Genomic DNA, 11,733 nt, shown 5'->3' on the forward strand with positions numbered 1-11,733 from the left:
GGATTCTTCAACAGAAATCACCCTTGCTCAACCAGTATGGAGAAAATGAATGTGAACATTGAAATCGTTTATACAATATTTTGGACAATCTCCCACTTATGTCATATAAATCAAGATCTCGGGCATCTAGATCACACTTTTTTTTACTTTTATCGCCAAATTTGAAATTCAGTGAGCGATAAATCTTAATTTCTCCTAGTTTTTTTCATACAAGTGTATGTGTGAGAGATATATCTTAGCCATAATTGTGTGTGTGTGTGTGTATTTGATATATCTTAGGCATAATTGTGTGTGTATTTGACATGTCTTACCCATATCTTTATGTGTGTATTTGACATATCTTAGCCATATTTGTATGTGTGTGTGTATCAAATTTGAAATGCATGTATTTGACATATCCTAACCATATCGTGAGTGTGTGTGTGTACTTGACATATCTTGGCCATATCATGTGTGTGTACAGCGATGCAGCCCATTTTAATTGCATGGTAAATCCATGGCAAAATCTCATCCCCACCCCATCCAATCGTAGTATGTAGCGAACAAAGTTTGTATGCTCTGATACCAATGTAACGAACAAAGTTCGTATACGCCAATAATTTTCAAAATACTTCATAAACAAAGAAATCCATTGTAGGACAAGTAATTATATATATAAGAATATTTGGATACAAGTGAGATGATTACAATGAGGGTGAGGGCCTACTTATATACCTAGGCAAATACATCGTCCTTAGAGGCATTCCTCTTCATTAACTAGTTACTAGTTGATTAAACATTATTTATTATTATTATAGTTTTACATTATTTGTATTATTTTATATATATTTTATTCATAACATTGTCTTCCTCTTCAAAAGCTTTGTCCTCAAAGTTTATTGTTGTCAAGGTGTGTCATATGCTTCTTGTCTTGTAATTTGTTTGTATCTTCTATGAATTATTGAGTTGTCATCTTTGTTGATACAAGATGATAGGATCCTTGGAGTGACAAATAAATCTGTCGAACTGAGAAGGGATCTGACCATCCTAAGTTAATCTTATATGGAATCTTGCGGTGACTAAAAACTTGTGATGACTTGTTATCACATGAGTGGATTGTACAAACTTCAGTATTCCTTGGAAGATAAGTTTGTTGTTTATTTTTTGAGTGACACTGATAAGTAGATTGATTGAAAAGTTTGCTCTTATGATTCGGATGTCGATAAGGAGTTCTTCTGTTTTGACTTCCTCTTATCATGTGTGTGGCAAAATTTCCTGATTTACTTCAAGTACTGATGCTGCTTAATTGGTTACAAAATCTTCACTTGGAATTTCTATCGTCTGAATTGCAACATCTGAATATGTTTTTCCTTCAAATGGTTTGTCATTTTCTTGAGTTGTGATATTGATTGGATCAGTGTTCGTATCTTTTTCTTCAACGTAGACTGAAGACTTCGACACTTCTTTCGCAATAAATTCTTCTAATTTGTTGTTCAATGATTTCTTATCATTTTTAAGTTTCTTGATTTGAGTGAATAGACTCTAATAATGATTTTTGAAACGTAAGAGTTCCTCATTTTTTGAGTCAACTTTGGCATTCAAGTTTCTCGTCTTTTAAACCCCTGATTTGTTCTAATAACCTTTGATTAAGAGTCTCTTCTTTCTCTGATAGAGTCTCATTGAATTTCTTCTCAAGACATCTTTTTTCCTCTTCTAATTTTTCTTTGTAGTTTTGGACTTCTTCGCCTTCTTATCATGGCCCTTAGACACCAAATTTCTTTGTTTATTTATGTTGATTCTTCGTAAAATTGACCTTTGAGATCTTTATATTTATTTTTTGATGCTTCATTTTTTCGTTGAAGTTCTATGAGTTCTTTTAATCTTTTAATTTGTGTCTGTAATATGTATATTACCTTGATATTCTTCCAAGATAACCAATTTCCAATTTGTTGGACAAAATATTGTGCGATTTTTAAAAATTGATGAATACTCATACTCCATTTGACAAATGGACATTTGGTCCAAAACGTAGAATTATGTATGGAATCCATAGTTCTTCATTCATCTTCGAATTAGGCTCCATTTTTTTTTATTTTTTTCTTATTTTTGTTATTGGACACATCAGAGATTACAAAACAACTCACACCAACAGAGTTAAACCCGTACTGCATGGAACAGGTCACAATTGATCAAATCATGGACACGCAAATAAAGAATACTTGCCAACAAAAGATCCAACTAAATCGAGTTGTCAAAGCTAGCAAACTTCTGCACCAAGGCAAATGGCTTAACAGGGACCAAGTTCAGCAAAAGTTTCCCCATCTCATAGAAGCAGTAAACGCAATGGGGACCATTGCCTCCTAAGTGGGGAGGACTGATCCAGGTGGATATTGGTGGCCACCCGCCTATTCCACATGGACCCCCACCATTACACCATTATTTCTTTCAGTTTCCGTAATTGTAGAACAGTTTACTATTTTTGGCAATTTTTCGAGTCCTGAACTTTCAAAGCCGTTTTGAGGCCCTAAACGACGTTTTTTTTGGAAAACGGGCAAACGTGAGTCTTTGACTAGTGTTTGCAGTCGAAAGTTGTAGTCCTCGGATAAATCTTTGTTAAGTTTAGGTATGTTCTATGCTTAGAGCAATTTATTTCAATTTTCATAGTTAGCTCAATGTCTTTTCCAGATTAGCAATCACATCAACACTAAAGTAAAATGTAGATAGAACATAAACATAAATCGCAGAAGACATGCCAAGACAAGAGGACACAAGATGTGGCACTAGCCAGGGACAAACCCCAATGTGGAGAAACCCTTGATCAATTCTTCTTATATGTTCTTCAATAGTTCAGCAGAGAGAGAGAGAGATAGTACATTTACAACAGAAGTCAACACTTCGACTTTCTAGATAAGAGAATCGATCATCTCTACATGAGATCAGTTGAAGACATGTTGCTTCAACTGATTCTCCAAGGTGACTCCTTCACCTATCATTGTGCTGCATCTCATCCATGTGCTGCACCTCACCGTGCTGCACCATGCTACAACATCATACCATGTTCCTGAGCTGCACCATGTTGCTCCACTGTTGAGTTGTACCTCATCACGCTGTACACAACTTGCTGCTCTTAATCATCATGCTGCACACATCATGTTGTTGCACTAGTTGTCACTACTTTATGAGATAGGTCATCAACACTCAGTGCTCTTCCTTCATACGGTCAACAATGCAGGTCTTCAAGGTGAGGCTCTACCACTTGAGCGATCCTTAGATCAAACTGTGTTGTTGGCTATGGCTTACGGCCTAACCCAACAGCAAGTTAAGCCTATGATTATTGAGTCCAACAAGATTGACTCAATCTGAATATACACAAGGACAGTTTTCTTCATTGTAATGACAACCTTATAAACTGTCCTCATGAACAGCCTCATCATTGCACTGTCACCACATTTCTATGACACAGTCTTTGATGCTGTCATGATGATTGGTTAGGGCACTTCTTGGTTGTAGCTTAGGGATCCAAAGCCCTAAAACAGCAACCTCTAGTTCCTCCTTTCTACTGCCCCTCAAGAATAACATTAACTTGCCCAAACAATCCTTAAATAGGCCACGTTGTCACCTACAACAATGTGGCATTATGACAGCTGCTCAAATGAATGTAACAGGCCTCTTAAAGCTGCGTATAAGGTCTTCTTGTTGCGGAATAAGGGCTGCACATAACAATGGCTAGGGCATCATCCTAAATTGTGTCTAAGACCTTTCCTTGACAGCGTTTAGGAGGAGCTTCTTCAGGCAGCATATAGGTCCTCCCTTGACTACATAAAGTCTCCTTCAGAATTGCGGATTAGGGCTCCTCAACAATGAATAGATTAGGTCTCTTTTGACAGTGTTTAGTCCTCCTTTGTGCAGCGTATAGAAGCCTCCTTCAACTGCGGATATAGGGTTGTATTTAGACCTTCTTTTGTTGCGTAATAGGACCTGCGATAGGGCTCCTTCCAACTGCGGCTATGCCTCTTTTGTGACTGCAGCTAGGGCTTATTAAGGCCTCCTTTATACAGTGTATAAGGATCCTCCTTGACTGCGTCTATAGGGCTTGCATCTAGATGTCCAGCGTATAGATCTCTCCATGGCTGAAGCTTGATCTTCATTAGGGCAGCGTAGAGGTCTCCTTCATGACAGTGTATAGGATAGGGCATCCTCTAGGGCAGTGTATCCTCTTTAGGTCTCTCCTCCCACCAAAACCCAAAGACAAGTGGAGAGGAAGAGATCACCAAGAGGATGAGTGTCTAAATGACTTGAAGTCCTCCTTTATTTATACTAAAACATTGAGCACAAGTGGGGTTTATTTGGTCACTGGCCGACCTTGACGAATTGGCCCATAACACAAATAAATTCATATCTCCATGAATACTTATCGGAATCGGATGATCTTTAGATCAATCCTACACCTCTCGATGAGAGGGATCCAAGAAAAATATCAACTGCCATTAATAAGATGACCCACATGGAGTTTGACCCTAGTTGCCAATTTTAACAATCTTTCTAACGAGGTATTGTGCGCATCAAATGAAGATCTTATGCCAAAATTACAACCCCGAAAAATTGATGTACCAATTTACCCTAACGAGGCCCACAATTTTGGCACTTCATCTCTTAGGGTTAGGGTTTTGGATGTTTAGGGTTTTCCATTGTTTCTCAATAATAAATAGGCCTTCGAGCTTCACTGTAACACAATTTGGAGGCATGTAGCCACCACATCTGTTCTCAGAGGTAAGCGATCATCGCTCGAGCTAGTCTCTTTCCATTTTGTATGTAAGCATCTTTCGATTCTTTGATATTACTGAAATGAAGATTTATTTCTGCTACATCTCTGTGTTTATGTTTATATTTGTATTTCGTTGTGTTCCGTGCATAAGTCCAGATCATATTTCTACCTTCCAAAAACAACAAAAACAATGTTAAACTCCTGGCACCAAAAACTTGAGGATTATATATTCAATACAGCATTTGTAAAAACCACATCGAGAAATGCATCTACTTCCTACTTGGGAAACAAAGGAGCAGATTTTGCCAGATTGTGAACTCAAACAACATCTCATGGATTGATCAAAATGTAGAAAAAACCAGCTTAGTATTCAATCCAGATGCTAGCAAGTAGTTTATTTGTCAACAATTACTAGCTGGTGAATGAGGTGCAGCATATCTAAAAAGTGTTGAAGCACATTATAGCAAGAGTATATGCACATAGATAAGTATGCATAATGATAAGTTTTAATTTTCAGATAAGGAAGAATATAAATTACTCTCTGAGTATTTTGTAAGAAGGCCAAGTAATAAAGTTCCTTGTCCAGCCTGTCAATCACCAAAAACAAAGAATGAAAATACTTAGAAAGTTCTATGGAATGCCTAATCAAAAATAGTAAGACACAAAAGAGTGACCAGCTTAAAGAGAATGAGGAAAGTTACTAAAAAACAGTCAGAAAACTCAAACTCACGAACTTACTTTGGATTCTGTGATCTCGCCATATGTGGAAAGCTCTTTCACCACACTGACCATTTGAGAATTTATCCGAGCTTTTAACCCAGGTAGAATTGCTCTAATATGCAAAACCAATATCTAAAAACAGATTACAACAAAACATGGTTAAGACTAGATGACTTCATTAATTTGATTTAATAATAACATGTTACAACACCTAAGTTGACAATTGCATCCTTGCAACGATATTTAATATCTTTTCTGAGAAATTACATCAAGTGTTCACAAAACTGTAAACAAAGGGTGAAAAAAACTATGGAAATATTACGTGATTCAACTTCTTTGCCAGTTGTGGAATGCCACATCTATCTGCTAAATTGTGGTATACCTACATAGATGCATAAGGAAGAGAAAGCCATGGTTAGCTCAGGCCGCTAATATTACTCTGTTTACCATACAACAAACTACTTCAGGAAGATATAGATAAAACTCACCGGACGGCTGCGGAAAAATTTCTCCTCATATGCAAGTGCATCTTGGATGCTTCTGTTCCCATTAATATCCTGTTCCATATAATTGCAGTACCATGAATACATTTTCAAATAAATAATCAATAGTAACATCATAACATGTAAGGTGACAATAGCAATCAATAATAACACAGATTCGTATAGATGCTGATGGAATTGTCAGTTGTGATTGAAACATTTTTTCCGGATAAACTCATTCTTCAATTACACGAGATAAGGAGATACACTAAATAGGATTGGCAATCCTAGTACTGCAACGATGGAGACAAGGTTGCCTTACTGCGCAGGAAATTGGTTTGAGTGCTAGCTGGCATCAACACTAACAAAGTGGGTTTTATTCTTTATACTTCTGATAGACACCACTTTCCCAGCAAAAGTATTGTCAGAGGAAAAATATTGTTTTGATATCTTTCTTTTTTAGAAGCCTGGAAACTTTATTGGTCATGCCTTAAATGCTTTGATTTTCCTTGTTACTTCATTATTAATCCACATTAAATAATTTGCACCAAGTTAATCAATAACAAACAGATCAATTCCTCAGCTTAAATCATGTAGGTTAAATTCCACACTTTCATTACCTGTTCTACTAGCCTTCCAATTTGTGTTTGTGTTTGTGCCAAGAGTGCACTTCCAGGATAGCAGGTGTTTGTGATCCCTGATCTCATATGAGGTTATGGGCGTAAGAATGTCATATGTGACAAATGAAAAGGGAGTAGAGCTAGAATGGTTAAATGACTATTAGCTGGAGCAAAAACAATAGGAGAGACTTCAAGTTGAAGATAATTCATTGCAAAGGTTAACAGTGTCTTGACTCAATACAAAACTTGCAAAACATATTATGTATGAGTGCATGTGTGTAAGCCTAAAAATTACAAAAGCAATTTCTAGAAAAAAGGAGATGCTTGACAGTTATTACACATACCGCTTGACTGCGATTAACAACTCCAATATAACCCAGGCGTAGGGGAATTACATTTCCCAAAAGGAAATTAGCAGCATCAGTTCCCCGGTCCATAATATCCAGCTGGAAAAATACATTAAAATGGCATCACTTTCACAACTCTATAGAAAGCATTACAATACCAGTATATCTTCAGATAAGTTTTGTAACAATTTTACCTTTGTAATCACACCTATAGTTCGGTGACCTGCCATGAAGATTTATGTTCAAAAATTAGAATACCCCAATTCACTAAAAATATAATAATGGACATTATTTTGCCAAGAAACATCTAAAACATCCATCAAAGCACAGATGTTAAAATGGAAACAGCTAAACTCGGATCTCTCTTGTCCATCTTGAACACCCTACAAATGTACTTACCATCAGGATCAGCAATTCTTGCCATCTGAAGTGCATCAGAATTTGACAAATCTGCATTTGCAGGTGAAACTGCTAGAATGATGCATGTTTCATGCTTGATGTATGACAAAATCATTGTTCTAATCCGGGCTTCAATATCAGAAGGTTGATCACCCACTGGAACCTTGGTTATACCAGGCAAGTCCACTAGAGTTATATTAAGAACATTTGGAGAAAATATTTTCAACCGAATTTGCTTATCTGAGACGCCCTTGTTTACTCCAACTTCCCTCTCTGTCTCCGCCTGCAGTATTTGGCCACAAAAAACCCTTAGAAGTTCAAAATAAAAAGACACTATAATTTCACCAGCATATCAGGGACATTTGCAAAATCATGTGCATATCCACAGAAATAAATGAGAATAAAAAGATTAACCTTTTTTCTAAAATGATGGACCTAAAGGATCTAATTAAAATCCTGTGTAGATGCTTCGGAGCCTCTTATGTGCAGGAACATGGATTTCTTTCAGAAAATAATGGAGTGTTCAAAAAGAAATAATGCACATCCTCAAAAAACTGGACGGCCAAAGAACGCACAAAAAGGTAAAGCACAGTCGCATGGCAGCAAAAGCTGGGAAGCCAAGTCTGTTTGTTGAAGAGGATAGTAGATTCGGAAAAGTGTTTTTGGCCATTGATGTAATAATGAATATATGAAGCTTTGTTGTAAGGATCCAAACTATACTCATCTGCGGAGAACCATTTCTATATTGCCCACCTAGATCCAGTATATTAGTACCAGTTTGAGTGTCTCTTGAACAGGAACATGGAGACCATTAAAGAAGGTGAAGTTTTCGGTGTCAAAATCTGGACATCCTCAAAAAAATCGGATAGCCCATAAATGTTCAAAACGTCGAGAACAGTTGAATGCGAGGAAAGGTAGGAAAATAGTTTCAGTTCTTGAGGCAGGATACTTTTGAGGAAATTTACAATATTTTATTAAATCCATCAAAGGAATCTATGAAACGGTAAATGGAAGGTCATTATAATCATCCAGTCAGACCAGTGACAACAAAACCGATCTCTTTCTCAGAAGAGTCTGAAATCTTGTGCCAAGAATTAGCTGACAGACAGCTTACTTTATGGAATTTTTCCAAAACAATGGTTTAATGTAGAGAGTTACTGATAGATTGCAATTGGTCCGTTTCAATATTGAGGTTTTTTAAGTCAATATTCCACTCATATATGTGGATGCATGATGATAAACGTATTGCCGTTGGTGCTCACGTGTTTTTGGGCCTGTTATGTGAGTTTTCTTTGGACTGTTATGTGGTTCTTTTGGACTGTGATGTAAGAATCTTTTTATGGACTGTCTTTTCAAGTCATATGTGTACAGGAGTTTCTTCTGAAGGAGGGGTAATTCCAGTAGGATTACCTAGATTTCTCGCATTGGGATCCCGTTGAAGAAATCAAGACATGCTATGAAGAATAAGAGAAATTTAATTTTGTTTTTGCTTATGAAATTACTATTTCTTTTCATGTAGAAAAATAGCTATTACGATGATGGAGATAATGGGATATGAAAATAAAAAAGTTTTATAGGAAAGGTACAACTTAAAATGATTAATTCTAGTTGGACCAAGAGAAGCAAGGTACTCTTACAGCCGAGATTGGAAGAGGTCTTTTCCTGTAGAAAAATAGGTATTACGATGATGGAGATAATGGGGTATGAAAATAAAAGTTTTATAGGAAAGTTATAACTTAAAATGACTAATTCTAGTTGGACCCAAGAGAAGCAAGGTACTCTTACAGCCAAGATTGGAAGAGAAATGTCACATGTCTAATGCTAACAGACTAAAATTTATAAATAAATCAAACAAACAAAAACCAACATCCAACCCCCAATTTCAATATTTAAAAAATAAAAATAAAAATGTAGTATAGATCCATTTTAAAAACTTTTAATTGGTAATGGGTTTGCATCTGGGATTTTTTTTATCCCTCTTGGTGTTTAATATATATGGGGTTACGATGGATCTATGCTTGTAAAAGCCAGCTCTGGTATGGAAAGTTGATCAAGGAAACTAGCAATTTTGAATTTTGTAAGTAAAGTAAATATTTAAGCTGACTAACATTTCCAAGAAAATCTCTACAACTAATGATAGGAGTTGTCTATAATGCGACTTTTTGGAGATTCCAGTGACGAAATCCGGCGGAAGAAATTGAGGCTAAATCTTGATTTGTTGTAGTTAAAATGGTTTTTTAACTGCATATTTGGATTCAGCACCCTGGAAAACCCCTGTGACGCTTTCATTGTGCAGAAAGTAGCTATCAAACTTGCGATTCCAATAAATTCCTGCCGGATTTCGACCGGAAAAACCCGCCGGAAAGGCTTTCAAAAAGTCGCGTTATAGACAACTGCGTAATGATATATCAGTGAAAGTTTATGTCATGCAACAGTAGAATCTCATAATCTCCTTAAAAAATTCTTGAAACAACCCAAATGGCAACGACTCAAGACTACGATTGTGCCAATGCCAATATAACTTTAGTTTGAACCTTCCCAAAATGCATTAAAAGTTAATCCCTTAGCTGTGATTTACGGGCAGTAAATTCACAGCATTAAATAGAAATAATTGTGAAACTCTTCTGGAATACAATTGCAGAAAACAAGCCCAGTTGCAAAGCCTGGTCGCTAAAAATATCGTATTGTGAACAGCATTGCACAGTACCTGGATCTCCCTGCGAATCGCTGCGAAATCGGTAAAGCGTTTTCCCGGAATGTGCAAAAATTCACCCCATTCAGAAGCCTCATCCGTTCGTGCGGAGAATTGAACAAGCTGCAAAACGAGAGGCCTTCGCGTGCAAATATCTGATCCTCGGGGAAGAAAATCTTTACCGACAAGGGCTTCCAGAACACTGGATTTACCACTACTCTGACTGCCTACAACTGCAACTTGGGGCAGGTCAACCGTAGAGGCACTGCCTAGCTGTGCGAATATGTCTTGCAATTTATTTATCACAGGGATGACAGATTGACCCAGAGAATAAACAGCAGAGGTGCTGGAATTTGAAGAAGATGGAGACATGTCTTCAGGTGTGATCACTTGTTCATCCATGATATGGAAAAAGCTGCATAAACCAAGCCAAAGATAAGCAAAAACTCGTTGTAAAATGGATCGAGCCCATCAAACAAAATGCGAAACCACCTTAAACTGAGCATAACCCTAAAACAACTGATATAAGTATGGCGACCACCAAAGTAAGCTGTCAACACACACTAAAAATTTATTTATTACACACCAAAAGATATTAAACCCCTGTTTATCCGAAGTGGAGATTTACCACTAAAAAACGGATCAGCTCCACAAATTCCGGGTGTTAAATCGACTAAAAAGCTCTGTTAATCGTCCAAAATGATAACTATAATAACCCTACATATAAAAGGATCCAAACCACCAAATTAGTCATAAAACATAGAAACTGAAATTGAAGGCTATAGAATCCGCTATCAGTTTAGTTAAACCCGCTGCAAAACCCTCCAAAAGGTCGATTGAATTCAGCAAATCGACTATCAAACCAACAAGCTTAAATAATTGATTAAAACCAACCCAAACAAAGCATTTAAAACTCATAAGAAATGCATCAGAACAACCAGAACAATGGGGAAGATTTTTAAAATTTTAAATAGAGCGAAAAAAAACTGAAAGAACACCCCAACCTGGACAAATTAACGGCGATATGAAGTCCAAAATGGCTGAATTGCGAGAATGTTCACTGCTTACAGCATTCAATAGCTTAACCAGGGTTAAAATAGGCCGGCGAAAAGGCGCCCTCGGATTAAGGATGCAGAACGCCGGTAAGACTGTGCCGAAGCTTTAACGAATCGATGGAATTTCGGAATTTCTGATAATTCACATGTGGACAGCAGAGTGAACGGTACTTTTAAAATTAAGAGTATGATTTTGAAATATCCAGTGTGGCTTTCTACACTTTTGACTTTCCAACCTTTACGAGCGGGCACTCGCAGGTTGGGAAAGCCCATTAAAAAATAAAAATTAAAAAGAATATGTGGTGGATGCGTGCGCTTTACTAAAGCTACTCTTTACTCAGTCACGCTCAATGGTTAAGTTTGGTTGACGATATTATTCTTAATTGAATTTTTTTGTTTTTGATTCAAATTTAGAGGAAGGTGTTTAAGTTGGATTCAGTTTGGGTTTGAGATAATTGTATTTATTTTAAATTTAGATTATTTTGTATGTGTATTTATATTTGTGATGATAATTTGAAAATTAAATTATAATATGGTATTATATTGTTAAAGTAAGTTTAAATTATGATATGGGTTTAGTATTATTAAGGAAAATTTAAATTTGGTTGCTTATTATTCATGTATTAATATTAAAGTAAGATATTTGGGAACAAGTTTATGAAGAGATTTCACCG

General features: G+C 36.5%; 1 protein-coding gene across 1 annotated transcript in view; it reads right to left on the reverse strand.

The window, feature by feature from the left end:
• The window catches only part of LOC149243639 (dynamin-related protein 3A-like), a 92,919-nt gene extending 81,608 nt beyond the window's left edge, over positions 1–11,311 (reverse strand). The window contains exons 1-10 of the mRNA XM_089374592.1: positions 11,009–11,311; positions 10,633–10,721; positions 10,020–10,419; positions 7,313–7,595; positions 7,108–7,136; positions 6,911–7,012; positions 5,953–6,021; positions 5,787–5,846; positions 5,483–5,596; positions 5,283–5,331 (exon numbers count right to left, since the gene is read on the reverse strand). Of these exons, the coding sequence (XP_089230718.1) occupies positions 5,283–5,331; positions 5,483–5,596; positions 5,787–5,846; positions 5,953–6,021; positions 6,911–7,012; positions 7,108–7,136; positions 7,313–7,595; positions 10,020–10,406 (1,093 nt within the window). The 5' untranslated portion in view covers positions 10,407–10,419; positions 10,633–10,721; positions 11,009–11,311. The remainder of the gene's footprint in view (positions 1–5,282; positions 5,332–5,482; positions 5,597–5,786; positions 5,847–5,952; positions 6,022–6,910; positions 7,013–7,107; positions 7,137–7,312; positions 7,596–10,019; positions 10,420–10,632; positions 10,722–11,008) is intronic.
• Positions 11,312–11,733: the final 422 nt, after the last annotated feature.

The sequence above is a fragment of the Pinus tabuliformis genome, chromosome 8 (assembly GCF_031772625.1).
Source record: "Pinus tabuliformis cultivar Carrire ecotype Pingquan chromosome 8, CPIR1, whole genome shotgun sequence".
NCBI lineage: Eukaryota > Viridiplantae > Streptophyta > Pinopsida > Pinales > Pinaceae > Pinus > Pinus tabuliformis.